This window comes from Athene noctua, chromosome 4, assembly GCF_965140245.1.
Source record: "Athene noctua chromosome 4, bAthNoc1.hap1.1, whole genome shotgun sequence".
Lineage (NCBI taxonomy): Eukaryota > Metazoa > Chordata > Aves > Strigiformes > Strigidae > Athene > Athene noctua.
The window spans coordinates 72,827,935-72,848,408 of NC_134040.1; the positions used below are offsets into that span (position 1 = coordinate 72,827,935).

The following is a 20,474-nucleotide window of genomic DNA, read 5'->3' on the forward strand; positions in this document are numbered from 1 at the left end:
GCTACCTTAATAAAGTGATAAATAAGAAAACCTTGAAATCCAAAAGTTCAGCTGTGTAATAAATTTGACAAAGGGGCAAAGACCAGGTGATTTAAGGTAATTATGTACCTTGGAAAAAGAAAACCAAACAAAAAACCGTTACTAAACCTGAAAAGAGGAAAGTTCTCCTTTCCCTACCCTTAATTCTGGCTTCATCAGCTACTTCAAATAGTTATTCCATTATTTTGTTTGACAACATGAGTGGTCCCTTCCCCCTATTCCCTTATTAAGTGCTGGTTATCAGGGATTTGTGAATCTGGTCACATGAGAAATATGCTGAATGAGCAAATGGGCGATTGTGCTAAGTATAGAAGGCACAATTAACTGTTCGTTTGAGGACTGTAAATTTGTTTTTTCTACTTCAAAAACTCATAACCAAAGCTCTCCTATTCTTTCACCCTTCATTTGGAAGAATACTCTGCTTAGTGTGGTAATAATAACCAACCCACTAAATTCTGTTACTATGGAATGACCGCAAAGCAGGGCTCAGCAGGATAGTGTACAATATGTTAGGACGTTGGGGATGTTTTGTACACATTTTGCTTGCCATGTACTAAGGAACTTCTGGGTAATAGCTCTATTTATGGCAAGTTATTCACTGAGCTGGAATCTCACACTAGAACTACCAAAGATTCTTTTTCAGAGCTAAAAATGGAATAGTGTTTTCCTGAGTTGGGCTCCCCCCTGCCGATGGCACCATGTCAGGTTGCCTCAGCAGCTGCTTTCAGTTTCACAATTTACATGGGTGTTATAATGACATTTTTTCTCATTGATGTGGTGGAAACATCTGACATCTTTATGCTGGTTTTCCTGCACTGATATGTTAAAGCATATTTTCTACTGACTGTGAGGTTTGGCAATGAGTGTTGGGTTCAGAGATGGGCCTGTACCAAACCCCCTCTATTCCAACATCCATGAAGTATGAGAAAGTTAATAACTGGATCCAAACGTCTTGGCTTTGGCCTGTTCCTGTTTTAAATGCACATCACTCTGGCCACATGTTTAAACTGTTTTTTTGAGGGATTAAGACTGAAGAAATCTTTTAGGTTGCAGACAGACTTTTAAAGAGGAAGTGGTATTTAAGAATCTTACAGTTAGTTAAGCAAAGCTTGCTCTCTTGCTGCTTAAACTTGACTTTTAGGCACCCCCAAGGAATTACATTCCTCTTCCTCTATTATAACTTTAGATGTAAGTAATATTCTGGAACTCCTTCTGAGATGGGCTGAGAAAAGTAAGGTGCTTTGTGATTGTCATTCCTACTTGCTCAAGTAGAGCTGTGGAAAATGCTAGCAGCGTTCACCCAGGTAATGCCGGTACCTCAAAGAGCTTTTTTGATCCTAAGTAGTCTACCTATAAGCTTTTACCGAAGTGCCATATACATACTCATCTCTGCAGAAAATTGTGGTATCCCATGGTAAGAAATACTGTAGTGCAATGTAAGGTGATGCACAGATTGTTACTGAAATCATGGTTATTCTGCTTTTTTTAACCGATCAACTTCTCTGAGTCTATCTGGCTTAAATGGATTCAGTGGCTCTCTGTGAATACAATTACACATGCATCTGCCAGCTGCTTGTGGTGTCTCTGCTTCAGCAAGAAAAGCTGTTCTTTGGCTGTGTTGGCTCACTGTGGTTTGTGGCACACAGCACTGATTTATTAGGCAGTAGTTGCATTTTTTTCCTTTTTTCCTTGAATGATTGAACTGTGATGTCACTTTTTGTCTTGGCTTTAACCTTTTAAAGAACTTTTTTTTTTTTTTTCCTTTGCTGCAGACTGTTCTCTTAACACTAGGGAAGTGGGAAATGTCCCAATGTTCATTGCAGAGCAACTCTGTCTACCCCAGCACATTCCAGGGCCACCGAATCATTTGTGGTGAGAGTGATTCAGATCTGGTTAAGATGATTTAAAAGAGAGGTTATGGGCATACTGCAGTTGTGCATTTAAGAAAATACAGAGAGTTTTTTACTGCCTGATTGAGACCACATGGCTCCAACTTAGACTTTTTTTTCTTAACGTGGAAATTGTTGGCTGGATGTACTCAAACTACTTTTTCTTTTAAATGCCTAGAGGCTAAGAGTTGGGATCATAGCATTTAATGGTAAGGTCAGGGTTAAGACAAATTGTTTTTAATGTTCCTTTCAATAAAAGGAGAAATGGCTGCTTTGAATATTTTGCATAGAGTACAAACATGCCTCTCTTAAATGAGAGTAAATATATCTCAGGAATTCTTTTGGATGTTACAGGATAATTGGTGACCTGATTTGAGAGAGAGTGAGAAGGACAGAGAAAAGGGAAGATCTCTTTGTCATCAACCACAGTAAATATATTGCTTTCCAAATACATTATGGAAAGTATGAAAAGTAAAAAGGAAGGACAATGACCTTTTTGATTGTATACAGTTTAATTGCTTGCTCTCAAAGATAGCATTTGGGGCTGCTCTTAAGAGGAGTGAAAAGTTTATATGAATATACACTTTACTAAACTGTTGTAATTATCTAGAACAAAGTATTTCCCTAATCTGCAGGATGACATTGTGATAATTTATAATGTAGGCACTTTGTACTATTGTATTCTTTTTATGCATGTTGTTTATTCTGAAATAGTTACTCTCAATCGAATTTTGCTCTTTCCTCAGTATTCTCATAGTTCTTTCTTCTCAATTATATCCTTTCTCCCATAAACTGACACATGATATAAGACTTTCACCCAAAACTCTTTCAAATTAGATTATTAAATGGTGAATGATTCTTATATGAATACTTTCTAAATGGGAAAACAAATTCAGGGAGTTTCAAATTTAGAAAAAAGATCAAAAGTCATACCATTGAAAAACACTGTTTATTCTTGTCTCTGGTTGGAAGATGAAGTAAAGATAAAGAATGATTCCTACAGTAATTCTGCATACATGACAATTTGTCTAGAAATTATATATAAATATTATTCTACAACAGCAAATCCAATAAACAACAACTATAACCTTTTTGCTATCTTTAAGCATTGGGGTAGTAAATTTAGCTGGCTGAAACTGGAAAAAAAAGAGAATAATCAGTCAAATAGGTGTAAACATCCTTTTCAACTAGTTTCTTGCTTAATATTACTTCTCTCTCTAATTTCCAGAATACACATAAACTTTGTTCTTAACTTAAAAGATAAAACTAAAAAAACCTCCAACCTTTAACCAGGATTTATGAATCACTGTTAGTTAATTTCTGCCTCAAATAAAATAAAATGTAAATGTTTGAAAGTTATTTGCAGTTTTTTGTAACTTTGAAGTGCACAACGCAGAGGGAAAGCTCTTAGTATTTCTGAATAACTGCTGTCAGGATTAATCAGAGGTCAAAAATATATACTACAGCACGTTGACATTCCTGCCTCTGATATGTTAATGTGTTGCGTCGATGTCCAGTTTTACTGTGTTAATGCATATGAAATACATAGAACCAACCTGAATGGGTTTTATTCTAGAAAATCTTAATTATAGGGTGGATAAAACAGTACAGTTTTTCTAATTAAAAGAAAAAAAAAGGGGGGGGGGGGGGGAAGCATGGCTTTCATGATACCCAGTCTTAAAAGGCACATCTTGTGCCTGAAGTCTTTGACAAATTCCAGAGCTCCTCAGCACACACAGATTGAATGAAGTAGAGGTGGTAAGATTCTGCTGTGTAGCACAGGTGGGAGTATCCCTGTGTCTTCATATAAAGGCTAGAATATTCTGTTCTTTGGGACATCTCTGGGTCAACTTTGATAGGGCTTCTGAGGGTCTGCAGGTATTAATCTGTAATTAGATTGACATTTATCATTCTTTCCAAACTTAATGACTACTTACATGGCTTTTCTGACTGTAATGGTGGTGCAATCTGTGTTGCACTGCTTATATGTAAAACAGATCTTCTCTCTTCAGTCAAACAGCAGAGAGAGGAAAGATGGAAAAGGGCTGGAAATAAGGATCAAGGAATTCCAGGATTTACATGGGCCATAGCAAGCATATATAAATTCTAGTCATTGCAAAAAGGAGTTGATGTTAAAACAGTCTTGAGCAGTGACCCTCAACCTCTTGAATTCCTATGGAATTTTTGAATTTCCAGTAAAAGCTGGTTTTGATACTGTTTCATATTTCAGTTTTCGTAATGGTTATGAAAAATACACATGGTATGTTTCAAGACATGGCTGGCTGGGCCAGTGTAAGTTGGTAGGTGAGGAGAATCTTGGAAGTGATGAATGTTTGGAGCAAGCAGGCACTGGCTATAGGTATGCAGATATTGACCAAAGCACACAGCAAGAGTACGTGCATGCTTTTGAATCGTACCATACTGACAGCTGACAACCATGGATATTAGCTTGTCTGATAAGGCTGAAACCAAAGCCTCAAGTGAGAGCCAGGCTGTGTGTTGCGGCTAATAAGAGCATGTAAATGTGCTTTAAGTGATAGCTGAACAGATAGCGTTAGTTAATCATTATTAGTTAGGTGAAGGTGATAAGTAGTCCTCAGGTCTGGCTTAGGTGATGAATGTAGTCCCCCGCTGAAGAAAGTCCTTGTGAGTTTCGAAATGCACAATAATGCAGCAGTTAACCCTGATGACAGGTATCTATTTACATAAACCAAGTCAGTTGGTCAGATTTTGCCTATGCTATGTAATTTCTATAAAGGGATGCTGTGTATAAGGATGCTGAGGAAATGGTGGCAGAAGTTTTGCTGCCCTGGGAGAACTGAGGCTCCAAAGACAGTCAGTTTTCCTTCCCCGCTCTTTCCTTCCTCTTATCTGCTGTTTCAACTAGACCCTGTCCCATAGCACACTCTGAATCTGCCCTAGGACACTACAGATGTTATCTTGCGGTCCAAAGTCTTGAATCTTGTGTTAGCTCTTTCAATGGGTAGCTTTTTGCTATATCTGTTACTGTACTTACCTCCAAGGTAGGATATAAGGAAATAGCACACCAAAGAAAAGTACAGTTACTTGTAAAGATGAAAGCTGTTACATAGAGATCAAGCCTTTTTTTTTCCCACCAGAAACTGCAAAATGTCTTTGATAATATTACATTATGAATCAGAACAGGTATAATCAGTATTGCTGAGGTATTGGTTTTGCTGGTTAATGTTGGAAATTAATTCAGAAGGCATCCAGTTTCAGTCCAGACCACTAGGCTTGGAAACTATTTAACATGTTACAAATGTGGGTTTGCAAAGTATCTGAAGTTCTCTGGCTCTTCCGGATATTAAACTTTTATTGAAAGAAAGTTAATTTTTAGATTGATTGCTGTATTTCAATGATTATACAGGTAACCTCAGATCTAGCTTTAATAATTCCCTTTCTTGAATTTCTCTTTAAATAGTTTTCTCAAAATTTTCCAGTTGTCCTTACATAAAGTACTAAGTGTCACCACATCTGAATTATAAATTAAAGCATGCATGCAAGGTAGCAAGAATTAGCTGTATGGGTCAAGGAGTCTTCAGTATATTTGACAAAGACAGCATCTGTATGTTAAGAACAAAATGTGACAAAAAATTTAGCCATTTAAAAATAGTGCAAATTAGGTGCATTATTGCTGGGACTTGATTATTTAACTCCTGTTGGCTTCTGTATGTCAAGCAAATGTGAAAAATAAAGGAAAAGTTCAAGGTAAATAAAATTTAAGAAAACATATAAGAATATAAATATTTTAAATTCGAACTGGAATGATCAGAATTTCTGTTTTGCTAACTATTTCAGGAATTACTAAGGAAAAACATTCACACAATGAAATTGTCAAGACCCCAAAAGAGCAGATCAGCCTCTCTTTACAAAGTTCTGATTTTATTCATGAGCAAGAAAATATTGGGAAATTGTTGGTTAAAAAAGCAAACAAACAAACAAAACCCCAAGAACCAGAGTGTAAGTGGTTACTCTTGATATTTTGTTTTATTGTGTGTGAAAACAGAAGGCATGTGATTTTTTTTCTGAGATTTTGTTTATGTACATTGTTGGGTACTTCATACAAACACACAAAACCCACATTTTATTTTCCTGATAATCCTGATGACACTTGCATGAGGACTTTAACTTTAGGAGATGGAAATTGTGGTGATCACTAACAGAAATTATTACTTAGAGCTTTAAGCCATACGCCACCAACTTTGGCCAAACCGTCTGTTCTAACTCTATGAGCAGCTCATCCTAAACACCATCATGCAACACACGAGGGACAACCAGATGCTCAGGTCCAGTCAGCATGGGTTTATGAAAGGCAGGTCCTGCTTGACAAACCTGATCTCCTTATATGACAGACCGACCTGCTTACTGGATGAGGGAAAGGCTGTGGATGTAATTTACCTTGACTTTAGTAAGGCTTTTGACACCATTTCCCACAGCATTCTCCTGGCAAAAATGACTGCTCGAGGTTTGGCCAATCGCACACTTTGCTGGGTTAAAAACTGGCTGGATGGCCGGGCCCAGAGAGTTGTGGTGAATGGAGTTAAATCCAGCTGGCGGCCGATCAGAAGTGGTGTCCCCCAGGGCTCGGTTTTGGGGCCACTCCTGTTTAACATCTTTATTGATGATCTAGACGAGGGGATCGAGTGCACCCTCAGTCAGTTTGCAGACAACACCAAGTTGGGTGGGAGTGTTGATCTGCTCGAGGGTAGGGAGGCTCTGCAGAGAGACCTGGACAGGCTGGAGCCATGGGCTGAGCCCAACTGGGGGAGTTTCAATGAGGCCAAATGCCGGGGGCTGCCCTTGGGCCACAACAACCCCCAGCAGCGCTACAGGCTTGGGGAGGAGTGGCTGGAGAGCTGCCAGTCAGAGAGGGACCTGGGGGTGCTGATTGACAGCCGGCTGAACAGGAGCCAGCAGTGTGCCCAGGTGGCCAAGAAGGCCAATGGCATCCTGGCTTGTGTCAGCAATAGCGTGGCCAGCAGGGACAGGGAAGGGATCTGAGCCCTGTACTCGGCACTGGGGAGGCCGCCCCTCGATTCCTGTGTCCAGTTTTGGGCCCCTCACTCCAAAAAGGACATTGAATGACTCGAGCGTGTCCAGAGAAGGGCAACGGAGCTGGTGCAGGGTCTGGAGCACAGGTCGTACGAGGAACGGCTGAGGGAACTGGGGGTGTTTAGTCTGGAGAAGAGGAGGCTGAGGGGAGACCTCATCACTCTCTACAGCTCCCTGAAAGGAGGGTGCAGAGAGCTGGGGATGAGCCTCTTTAGCCTAGTAGAAAGCGACAGGACAAGAGGGAATGGCCTCAAGTTGCACCAGGGAAAGTTCAGACTAGATATTAGGAAGCATTTCTTTACAGAACGGGTTGTTAGGCGTTGGAATGGGCTGCCCAGGGCAGTGGTGGAATCCCCATCCCTGGAGGTGTTTAAGAATAGGGTCGATTTAGAGATTAAGGGTATGCTGTAGGTGGGAACTGTGCTAGGTGAACGGTTGGACTAGATGATCTCCAGGGTCCTTTCCAGCCTAGATGATTCTGTGTGATTCTGTGTGATATCCAGATTTGTTATCCATAAATAAGTAAAATAGACTCAACTGTTGCACCTGTCTGTAAATACATTTCGTCCTAATCATGAATGCTTCACTGATAGAAGTTTTCTCCATTGGCATCCCAGCCATTCAAGACCTGCTGCTACTGTTGACAATTGTAGTCAGTGAAGTGCTGAGGTCCTTGTTCTCTACATCCTGTGATACTCTGCAGAATGATGCCAGTCTCTGCAGGCTGAGCCTCACTGAGTAACCTTGTCTGCTGTCATACTTAATGCAAGGCAGTGACAAAACTGCTGACAGCTTGCTTCCTTTGTTCTCAGCTACTAAATTGCTGACCGGATCCACATGAATCAAGTACTTTATCTTGCGGTCAACAAAGTTGTATTTACTGGCTCTGGCTTGGAAGTAACTGGGAAGAAGAAGGGAGATGATACTAGGAACAGTATCCATGTAAGAATGAAATGGGTTTGTATAGGATGTGTAGGGGTTTATTTTGTATTTAATCTGGTCTGGTTTAGCTAATGTTGCAGATGCAAATAAAAGGGTTTATCTATTCAGCTACAATAATGTAGATAACTGTCTTCTGTAGACATCATTTAATTGTGCCTATAAAAGGCACAGCGATTGCAATGTATGTCACAGTTGATTTAATAACTTTCAAGCTTTCGTAACTCGAGCAAAATGTCTGCCAGTTCTGAAGGTAAACCTGCAAGTTCCACAGTTGCTACTTCCATGTTTTCAATATGAATTAGATGACACACCCTGGATGGAGGTTTCTTCTTACTTATTGGTGATTTGCAAGTTATTAAGGTTTCTTGATTGAACATTGTTGGGGTTTTTCTGTGAATGAGAGTGATTGGTCTAAAACACTTCTCAGCTTCTTCCCCTTTCTAAGTATTATGTTTTTGAGAAGTATTACCACTTCATCTGAAATATGTGTTGCTAGACATGAACTTGCCACTAACTTACTCACCACAGTCATATTAAATGCAATCTACCTTATGTATAGAATTTGAACTGTGTAAATGCAATTTTATCCTTGTACTTTTCCATCTTTTTCTTTACTCTTAACTCTTTAGTGTATTTCCCTCAAAGTTCAAAATGTTTTTCCACTGGAAAATTACGCCTGGCAGTTCTGTAAGAGGTTCCCCTCCCCATGTAGGCAAAATAATGACAGCATGCTTGTTCAAAATCCATTTCTGGTCAAAGGAGTATACAGTTATACTGGATAGCTATGAGTGGCATTTCTGTTATAGACAATATGCATTCCATCCCAGCTAGGCAAGCAATCGTGTTAATCCTTAAAGCCTCAGCAGTTCTTTGGGTCTGACAAATGTTCAGCATTTTACATGAGATTATTAAATACTTTTTTTTTTAGCATGTTGTAACTGTCTTCACTGCTTTTAATTTTCTTTCTTTTCTTCCCTTCTATGATCATGTTATTTTTCTATCAACTACCAGAAGTGGTAACTTGATGTAAGATTAGGTCTACATAAGCCAAGTGATGGTATCTGCAATTTAAGTGAACATAGTTACAGTTATTTAGTGTGTGCACTGCAGAGTTAAGTGTAGAACTGCCCGCAGAATTAGTGGAAGGTGGCCATATCAAATCCTGCTGCAACAATAGGCAAACAGACTCCTAAGAATGAAACTCCAGTACTTCATTACCATGCAGTGCTGTATAATAACTTACACCAGTTTCTTCATTCCAATCTGCTGGCTTTTTAAAAGGTTGAATAATAATTTTGTGGATAACAGTACATCTGGTAATTCAAGGTCAGAATCTGCTCTTCTTCTAGCGACCTGGTCAGCACGTGGAAGGCGGTCTTAGCTTAAGGCAGTATAAACTGAGTTCTAATCTGGCTCATACCTTTCTTGGATGAGAGTGGACAAAGTGCTTAACCTGTTTCTCAATAATAAAACATATCTAAATATCGCATATTTAATTACAGCTTCAGTACTCAATGTCCTATTCATTGATCTTTTCTTTAGAGAAACATTTTATTCAGCTCCCTGAGACACGAAAACATTCATGGTGCTTTTGCTAGTACTGTAGATGAGTGGGAACTTGATCTGAACCATTAGATCCTGTCTAGACTGTTGTTACCAGGTGGTGCAATGCTTGTATTCAGTAAGATAGGTGCCATGTGCTGGACAGTCTGGAAAATTATGCTGAATGTTCTTACTGAAAATACACATGAGGGTATGCCTAACCTAACAGAACAGGAAAAGTGGATGAGGGGAGGGAATGGAATAAAATGACAGAGGCATAGTATGCTGCTGTAGCTGGCTCTTCCAGCATGCTCTGAGGCTGAGAACAGACCATATGAAACCAGGAACATTAATACTATATGTGTGTTTCTTCTGAAGTACCAGTCTGTAACTCTGTTCTCATATGCTTCCCCCACTACTGACTCCCAGTACGGGGCTGGTTGCATTTGAAGACTACTTTTTAAAATATATGGGATATCTTTCTATAACTTCATTTAAACAAAAATATTTGAGGATGCTCAATAGAAAATAAAACAGACATTGTTTCTTGAATTATCTTTGGAATCCATGTTGGAGAGAAAATTTGTATGTATATATGTATGTCTTTGTATTTTCCTTTAGCCACAGGGTGAAAAATATGGAGCAGCATCTGTACTTAAGAAATCTAATATTCTGATTTTTTGGGAAGAGATTATAATCTTTGCATGAAACAAAACAGCAAATAAATCAATTTCTGCTGGCACAACTACAGACACAAGCAGAAGGGGTCTGCTTGACTTACTGACAAACAAATTAGTGGAACACTCTGAAATGCAGATAATGTCTACCACACTAACTTCAGGGTAAGATGTTCCAGGCCCAAGAAGGAAGTTGTACAAAACCAGTCAATTTAATTACTTGTCAGAAAAAAATAAATTATTGCTCACTGTCTAGCATTTCATGCCCTAAAACTATAGTGTGTGTTTCAGGTGCTAGGTTTTTTCTTGTGTTCAGTGCTGAATTTGGTACAGAGTGTTTCACAGTTCTGTGATAATCCTCTGACAGTATAAAGCTCTAAAAGTGTGAAAAATTAAGGGTTATACCTGGTAATCTTTTAAACCTGAGTTACATTAAAAAATTAATGAAAGGGTCTACAATATTAGGGACAGATCTTCAGAGTCAGATATTGTCAAGCTTTTTATGACTTCAGTTCCTCATTCTTCACATTTATAAACTTGCATCTTTGTGGTTTGATACATGGAAGCATCTTCCGTATTTACTGGCCTTGGAAGCAAGCTATTGCTTATGTTGCAGTGGAAATCAAAATGTATATTTCCAAACAACAACAAAAAAACCACCTTCCATAAAAATATAAAAACTAGAAAGACAAAATGAGAATGTCACTTGGAATGTTAAGGAATGAAATGAATGTACATTAGCTGTACGTACTTCGCCCAGTTTAATTTGAACTTGTACTTTGTTTCTTTCTTCCTCTCACTTACTGCTTATAGCACCTACTGATTTAGCATAAAGTCTTCTGAAATACAGGTAAATGTACCACAAAGCTACTGTATGAACATTCTTTTACTGTATCTACTGTCCTACTTCTTGGTTTTCATTTTGTTTTTACTAACCCATTATGGAGAATTGCTTTTGTAGATGTACCAAGAGGCCAAAGGATTTTCCTTTTTAATTCATTTTAAATAATTTTGCAAATTGCAGGCCAGATTATGATCCATTAGTATTCACAGGTTTAGTTGTTTTTTTTTTTTTCTATTTTTTTTTAAACTCTGAAACCCAGAGAGGTTACAGATGGTTTTACTACTGTATTTATGAAACTACCATTGTCCAAACCTAAGTGGTGTAATTTGGGAGCTAAGAACAAGTGGGAATTTGCAACTATTTAATCATTTTGCCATATCTCATATTTAACATTATGGAGAAAACACACACACACACATATATATAATGTATATAACAAATAAATAACTGTTGGGTTAGTGCAGCTTGCTTCTGTTTCCAGTCCAGTCTCTTTTTTTTTCCCTGATATTTGCAGACTTTTATAGTCTAATTTTGGGGTCTTATATCTGAAAAAAATAATTTTTAAGTGAAGGGAAGAGATTTTTCATTCTTGGCCTTTAACAGCAATAGCTTCCTGAAGTTGAGGGTATTTTATTGAGAGGCAGTATCGCCTTTGATCTGAAGGAAATTTATTTCAATTTCAACGAGAGCTTGAAAAAATTACACATTGTCAAGTGCAGCCATCCAAGTTGTTGAGTGATTGCTTTCATTACTGAAATTCAGAACTGTAATTGTAGTGGAGCAGAGTTCTTTTGACTCTGCAGTTGTGCCAGAAGGTGCCTACTCTGACTTTTGAGGAGAACAGTAGTTTTCCCTTTGATTGTTCCAATTTATCCTTCCTCAGGCTGGCTAACCTGTAAGGCAGCAGAGTTATTTCTTAGGTACCTGCAAAAATGCTCTAGACATCTTTGCACAGACTGCACTTCATCTCAAAAGCCACTACAGGAGAAATACCTCAGATGTATAGTTGAGTTCTAAGTGGTGGTAGTACCCATATGTGCCAGGAACTCAAGCTTTGTCAAATAGAAGATTATACAAAATATCCTCCTATAGACTTGAGGATGTCAGGTACAAAATAATGCTCCAGAAAATAGTAAAGTGTGAAGAAACTGTTCAAGAAATTATGTAGGGAAATTGTTACATTAAATATTTTTAATCACTTGTTCTGCAATAAGATTTCTGAATTTTTCTGAAGAAAATTACTATTGTAAAGAATCCCATTAATTTAACCTGCAGTTATATAGTGAGTCCAACAGCCCTCAAAAATATCTTACAGATGAAAGTGTGAAAACCTCAGTATCTTAAATTGCATATAAATTATTCCTTTTTTATTCATGCTTTTTATTTACATATACGAACATGGACATTTATATTTGCCCAACTTCACTAGTTAGAGAAGTTACTCAATGAAATGAGAAGGCATTGTTATTTTTAAATAACTAACTCTGTGTGGCAAATAATCAACATGCTTGTTGTAAAATGTGGTTTGCAGTTTGCACTACATAATTGGTCCTTAAATTGCACAGTATTTTCTCTCTTTCTTGATCTGATGATTACCCAAATCTAGAATGAACTGAACTGGCTATCCACATCTATTTATCAGTTAAATCACTGCTTCTGAAAGGGACACATTTATAGCACAGGCTTGTGCCCAAATACAGAAAATAAAGTTCTCTGTAAGGTTTCTGAAATTTTGTTAAATCTATGGGTTACACCTAGACCTTGTCAATGCTTTTGTCTTCAGAAAACATGCAGTTAGGATCAAGAGTAATATAAGGTACTTTGGTTTTTGGTGATGGAAAAAGATAAGGAAAAATGATACATCTTTTGGGACCAAGGGCAAAGATAAATCAAAATAGGATATGAGGTAGGATTTAAACCTTGAACTTCAGAGACAGAAAGTGTTATTCAGCATGCAGTTCAGCAGTCTGTTATTTCATATATGAATGTTACATATGTAATATAAGCAATATTTTTTTAGATGAAATTACTTTATAGGCATATTTGTTCATTCTGGTTAGAAAAGAAAACATACTGATTTTTCCTTTAATATTGACTGCTTTTTGGCCAGTTAAAGAAATATGATCTCCTTGCTGTTCTTACTGAATACATACAGCTGTACAGAAGCCTTTGTTCTGCATGATGAAACAGGTTTACCTGAAATGTATCTCATTTTGGATGCCATTGGATGCATTTGTGAAATACCATTTGCCCAACCACCACAGTACTGTCAACAGCAAGTCACTTCCCTGGTTTCTTTGCTGTATGTCATAAATGTATCTGTGAGGCTTTGAAGCCTGTTCAGCAAGAAAACTGCTAGATGCTTACCTTAACCTCCTGCACAGCCTGTTATGACAGAGATGTTTGTTGATCACAAATAAATAGCTTTGGATTACATATCCAAATAAATCACACGGCAGGTACCTCTTCTCTATATAATACACTATCTCTGGATTCTATGAAGAAGAAATTAGCATTAAAGTTCTTCATTATAGGCATGGAATGTAATTCAGTTTTGTTCTTTAAATCACACCATTTTTTCCTTTACATCCAGATATTTCATTACTGCATCAATCATGCATATCTTCTAGACTTTTGTAAGAATGCAGGATTAACACAGAGACATTCAATTTATAACAATTAAATTTTACTAAATTAGAATGGTTTTCTTTATTAACTCATTCTTCTCTATAACTTTTCATAGTATATAGTCAAATTATAATAAATGTTTAAAAAAAATCAATTTATTTATTTAAATTACTGTTTATATGGCTCCCACACCAAGGCCACATCTTTAAGACTCAAAAAAAAAAAAAAAAAAATCTAAACAGAGCTGTTTAGAATAAGCTAAAAAAATGATCTTTGGAGTCACTAGAGCCTGCAAACAGCGACAGAGGCCATTGCTCACTGTTCTTGGAAGCTTTGTAACTTGTGGTTCGACTGATCACATCTGTTACCTTCTGCACCCCTGCTCTGCATCCTTGCACAGACCATTATGCAAAGCTTGACTTCAGAGGGAGCAGAATTAACTTGTAGGAAATGGTCGGCTGAAATGTTGACAAGTGTCTTGAAAATGCAGCCATTTTGGTATTCTCTTGCCATTTTTTTTACACTTTGAGAGGGAGGTTTTGGTCCCCAAGTACCTAATCATGCAATTTACTTAGCTGGATGTGAAGTTCGCACTGAAATTTGGGAGAGCTTGGAAAACATTGTGCAACACCTGAAGAATCGGTTAAATTCTGGATAAGTATATAATGTATACTGTTTATGATGTAACACATTTTTTATTATAAAATTGGCTTCTGTGGTTTTCTGTATATAGAGCCATTTTTCTAATTGCTTAACTGGAGATTCAGGCAAAGTGCTAGCATCTATATTTAGATCTTAATTTTCTTTTAAGATTACAAAAATATAAATATTTAAAGTCTGTATGTTGTTATTGGTAACTCATTAATGAATTGACTATACAAATAATAAAATTGTATATTGTACAAAAATTGAGCAGTGTGCGAAGAACATAAGCATCTGGATAATCTGATTACTGCAGTGTACTCTAAATTTTATATGGTGAAGTTGATTTCTTTTAAAAATCAAGTTAAAATCTTTAAGTAGTAATGTCTTAGAGCCTGGAAGTTTGGACTGCTTAACTGCAATGGAGAAAAACCAAAATGGAAGTTACGCAGTATTGTGATGAAAACTGAGTTTGCCAGTACAGGAATGTCAGAGTATTTAATTTTTACTTTTCTTGCTAGACATACTTAACACCACTAAGGATAAAATTACTTTTTAATTTACAACTTATCTTTCTGCACTTTTTGTAGTGGTCAGAGCTCCCTGTTATAATTCTTCCCTAAGGCTAAATCTTAAATTTTCACTTCAGCTGCCATTTTAAATTAACTTTTAAGAGTGTGCAGAAAGGAAAATCTCTCTATTCCTCAGTGACTCTCAAAAAACACAAGTTCCAGCAGGATTATGCATTAGAGAGAACCTTGAACTGTTTTTCTTAAGGCCCTGGTGCTTACTCAGTCAGTGTACTGTTCAACTCTGTTTATATTTTGTTCACAGTCATTAAAATCCCAGACACACGTGCTCATATGTATTTCCATGCATGAAGAGTTGTGAGGACATAAAGAAGAGTGAAAAAGAAAGACATATTATGTGAATTGCTGCTTGATGTCAGTGCATGAACCACTGCTCACCTGGCATTTGACTGTCTTTTTTTGTTTGCTGTTCTAGTTTTGCTGTCATACAATAATGTAGCCAGTAGAAAGGCAAAGTAGGCTTTGAAGCGTGAAAAGAGAATATTTTAATCATTATTCCCCTGCTACCAAAATACCTCTGGTTTGCTTCCTTGGAGTATTGACTTTCCAGTCTAGTGATTGTGTTTCAGTGTCTGCATTAAATACTTAATTGCTACCATTTCAACATACAGTACATACAGTGTAGGTGAAAACTAAGCTTAGTTGGAGAAAAGGGGCAAGGCAAAAGAGTGGAAATGCACGCAGGGAGAGAAATGGAGGAAAGAGAATGAAGAAGAAAGTAGGAAAGAACAGAGAAATTCAGTATAATTTGAAACCTGGCAAGATACTTAATGACTAATAAAAATAATTCCAGTTACATAAATTTTTTACTTTTTTTTTTTCCACCTGACATCTTACAGTAGTTTTTTTTCTCTTTCAAGGGGACAGTTCTCTACAAATTTGCATGAATGCTAGCATGGCCTGCAGGAGCACGCCTAGGATGCAAGCTTGAGTTCTTATTCTGTGGACTGATGTGTACACACATGTGCAAATCCTTTTGTTGGTCTCTCTGCCTGTTTTGTTTCTAGCTGCACACTTTATACAATATTGAGAGCCTACAAGAAAGGGATAGGGAAATGGGTAGATAATTTTTGTACTTGCTATCCAGAACCTGTGAAATAGATGGCTTTTTAAACCAATGTTCTCTCTAAAGGGAATTCTCTTTTTCATAAGGCATCTGCAGTACATTTGCTCCTTTGTGTTACTTTGAGTGTCTTCTAATTTTGGTTTGGTTTGGGGTATTTTGGTTCTCCAGAAGCATTATTGCCTTCTCACAGCTAGATAGTAATCCTCTTATCCCCAAGAGGATCGGTAGGCTTGAATAGACTGGACGTCAGTTAATGCTGCCCTAGTTAGCCCAAAGTTGGAATTGTCTTGTAAGACTTGCCTTGTGGCTGTTTTTCTGTGTCTAGGCATGAGTCCTTCTGGTTTCTTTGGCTCAGTCTGCCTTTGATAGTGATTTGTTACTTGCTTTGGTCATCCCTCTGCAGAAAGACACAATGCTTCTCAAGATGTGTCCTTGAATCTTTTTCAGTTCTTAGGAGCAAATACTCTTACCATGACTATTCCAAGTGTAATGGCAGTAAGGCTGATGGGGCCTGTCAGTAGCATTTTTATGCTCTATAATAGCCCATACTACACAAAAGATGGAAAACTAGAATTCAGTCTGTGTTTGGGAAAAAAATACTTAATGTATTTTTGTTAGCTGACCCTTTTTTTAACTCACAAACTCTCTTGAACTGAACTGGCAACTAGAAAATTATTACAGGATAAGTATTTCAATTGAGTATTTTCTCATTCACTTAATTTTGATGTAATCTCCAAACGAAATTCATGTTAATTAATCCTCTTCTTTTGTCCACATATAGATAGAAAAAAAAAATACAATTAGAAAAGGACAGAGAATATAACCAAATCTATTCTAGTGTTCTTAATTTCAAATAACTCTGCTCTTGCCCATTGTGAAGGTGAATACTTCCTTCCACAGTAAACAATGCCATCCCACACCAGGCCTGTTTCCCATTCATCAAACATCACCTTAATGATGGTTGAGGTAATTTTGTATTGAATTGCTTACTTAGGTGTTTTACTCTGTGGCAGACAATGTCTGATGTAGCAGGTCAGGACTCGTTTTCAGTGGTATGTCACTGATGCGATGCAATGAGTCTCAGTCCCAACCAGTGTTGAGGAATAGCTCCCACTACTTGAGGCTGACTGTGTGACTGCGTGAATCAAAGAGACAGTGTAGAACTTGTCCTCCTAAAAAAACAGTTTGCTTATTAAATGTGACAAAAAATATGAATGGATTTTTTAATTTTAGGTTCATATGCTTATCACAGTTTCTTAAATGTTTTGAGCATGGAATTTTGGAGACAGTAGAAAGCCGTACAATTTGCATGGGATCTATCTGAGAAAATAATTAGGCTTGAAGGAGAGGTTTTGCTTTGCAGGATGTTTCTGGAAAGGAAAGAAAAATAGAACTAATGGTTAAGTAGAACCTCATATTACAGGCTCTTGTCTGTGATTGTCTAGAAATTGAATTAACCTCTCTCTTGTGCATATCGTTTGAAAGGTAACTTAGGAAAAGCTGCACAGAGGTTAGGACTCTAAAGGTCTAATAACCAGAAATAGTAGCAGAGGTCCTCACGCTGGGAGAAGAGACGACTTGTGACAAGAGAGGAAAGGAGGGGAAGAGGGGGAAGAGAAATGTTAATTTTGGCAGCCAAGCTGACAGAATAGATTTGTCTCCAAGCCCAATAGTTGTAAAAGTAGGCCAAAGGGGTCTACTGAGTAAACAAATGAGAAAGTTTGTTAGTTTCTTCCAAAAATGATACTTTCTGTGTGCACTGTCTGGGCACAACAGAAGACAGAAAAGGAATTTGATAGTCTTTTAATTACAGAAGACAATTACATATGGTTTTAATGACACTACCAACATTTTTCACCTTCAGGAACAAAAGATCTGTTGTTCATAAACACAGAGGGCTTGCCCACAGTTCTGAGTGTTAATAGGGGGAATTGTCTCGTGTAAATCTGTTAGGTTTCTTAGCTCTGCATTCTGAAATAAGCATGAAATTTCAAGTTTTTACAATCTAATATTTTCAGAAGAAGATTTTATAATATATTTTTTATTTCTGTTAATTACATGCAATTTACTAATAAGAAAAAAAATAAAACAATTAGGGAGTTAATTTCCAAAGACTTCTTGCTGATTGTTATTGTGTGGTATCTGTCATTCTGTAGTGTTGCATGCTTTTCCTAAATAGGTGTAGGAGGTTCTGTAACTCCTTGGGGTCACCTTGGTTTTGGGGCAGGGAAAAGTCATCTCATAGGGAAGAAAAGAAAAAGTTTAATTCCAAAGTATTACTGGAATTATAACTGCAAAAATTCTCTCATAAAGATGTGCAAACTAAAGGAAAAATATTACATTTTTTTTGGTGGAAGATTGGAAGTCTTTAAAAATTATTTTTGAAAATACAGTCATCTTTCAGTTTGAATTGACTCTCCATAAATTTCTGTGGGGTTATTTATTTATTTATTTTAAATATCCTTACTACAGTAGGAAACTAAAAGTGGTTGGGGGAGAGAAAGAAACATCACTTTTGAAGCTTGCTGTGAAGAAATACTCATTTTATCTTCATCCTTACCATAGCAAGATTTGAATTTTGGGGTGGCAGAGGAAGAAGAGGGAAAGGAGGACAGAGAGAGAACATGGAAAAGCACAAATTAGAATTATGGGATGAGAGGAAAGGAAGGAAGAGTGGAAAACATCAGAGTGAGTTTTTAGGACTGGAGTGGGAATAACAAGCTCAGAAAAACTTGGCAAAATTTTTTTCAGGACATAGTGAAAATTCAAGAACAGAAGGAAGACTGTTCCCTAATGATTTTCCTTTAGTGACTCCAATCTACCATCCATCACAAAAATGCATAGCAGTCCCTGTAAGAAAAAGAATTATCCACTTCTCATACTTGCTGGACTGCTAGAGATATGGATAAATCCAGGAGTAGCCTATGAGAATAGGGCTATTTGATACGAGGGAATCAAACAGAAAAAAGATGGGAGTTGGTACCTTCCTGGCAGCAATGCAGACTGAGAACATGGACTGGCTCTTCAGCCAGCCTGCATTGGAAAATGCTTGATTGACCTGGTGTAAACAAAAGGTTGTGTTTTTACCTAGTAGTAAGTCACTCCAGATAAGTGTCTATTTTGCCTGTACCTAAACCCAGCGCTTTTGTTGGGGCATACATTTTTGGTAGTGGAACATACATACACACAAAAATCCAGGGCTAGAAAACCAGTTTATGTTCCTTATCTGAGACAAGAGTAAACTGATTTAAAGTTTAGTTATATGGAATATGTACCATGGGATTTTATTAGGTTGACTGGGCATGACAGACAAAAATCAAACATCCTGTGTGGAGAATTGGTGAATATTAGGAAGAAGGGAGTAGCAAGTTAAATTGAAATGGATTAGATTGTAGTCAAAGCAAGCTAGTACATAAGATATGCAGAAAGCACGAATTCTACCAAAAGAGAACAGGGAATAGTTTTACGTTGTAGATGTGTACAGTTTTCTTAGCATTCAGAAATGTCTCACTGCCTTTTAGACAAAGCTTATTCCAGCAAGTTATTTCTTTGCAAATGCCATTAAACACTTCAAAGCACCATTTGCTGATTTCAGTAGCAATTTAGATTTTTGCAGCAGAGTGTAATGTCTTCTTGTGTGCGATGAGCCTGAACCAATCTTTTATGTTCTTTTTCCCTTTGTCTTGCTAAATGTGTGTGGGCTGCAGATGGTTCTGTGAAGGAAAAGAACTCCAGAATTCCCCTGACATTCAGATCCGTTCTGGAAGTGGAGGACTTCATTCACTAATTATAGCAGAAGCCTTTGAAGACGATACTGGACGTTATACTTGTCTGGCTTCAAATTCCATTGGTTCAGATAGTACATCAGCTGAAATATTCATTGAAGGTAAGAGGTGAAATAGTATGATATTTGATCAGTACAGGAAAAAATAACTAAGCTGAAGTTTACTTTTTGTTCTGTATGTTAAGAGTACATTTGATTCGGTGGTATTTTTATGGTGTTCCTCTGCCTCCCTATAGTGCAACAGATTTTGAACATCACATCATATTAACTCACATATTTCAAGGAACGCCCCAAGAATTGGTGGCTAGATCGCTATTTATTTAGGTACAAGATAAAGAATGGAAAAAGAGGAACAAGTAGAATTTTTGGTATATGGTTATCATTTATGCAGTACCCTCTGTAAATCAAAGATATGACTGATGATACCAGTAATGATTTTTCATGATAGCAGTAATCCCTGCCTCAGTTCTGAACTTCCTCACAGTGCAGATAAATGTGGCTGCCCCAAATGAGTCTTCTTCAGTCATGTGTAAAGGTATTATAACTCTTCATATTTGGTACACTGACTTTAAGTTAAATTAAAAGTCAGTCATATTGGGTTTGTCCAGAATCAACTGCTAATAATTGTCAAACTATTCCTTGTCTTCAAAATTAGTCATATTTATCGGAGGAAAGTTAATAACTTGACCATGAGTTAAATTATTAATTTTTTTTTAGTTTAGATTAATTGAATACTGATTTTTATTTTAATTCATGCA

At 37.2% G+C, this 20,474-nt stretch overlaps 1 protein-coding gene across 3 annotated transcripts in view; it reads left to right on the plus strand.

Annotated features, from left to right (window-relative positions):
- Nucleotides 1-20,474, plus strand: part of PALLD (palladin, cytoskeletal associated protein) — a 199,605-nt gene that overhangs the window by 49,975 nt on the left and 129,156 nt on the right. For all 3 annotated transcript variants that reach the window (XM_074905731.1, XM_074905732.1, XM_074905733.1), the window contains exon 2: nt 19,640-19,818. In XM_074905731.1, coding sequence (XP_074761832.1) covers nt 19,640-19,818 — 179 coding nt within the window. The remainder of the gene's footprint in view (nt 1-19,639; nt 19,819-20,474) is intronic.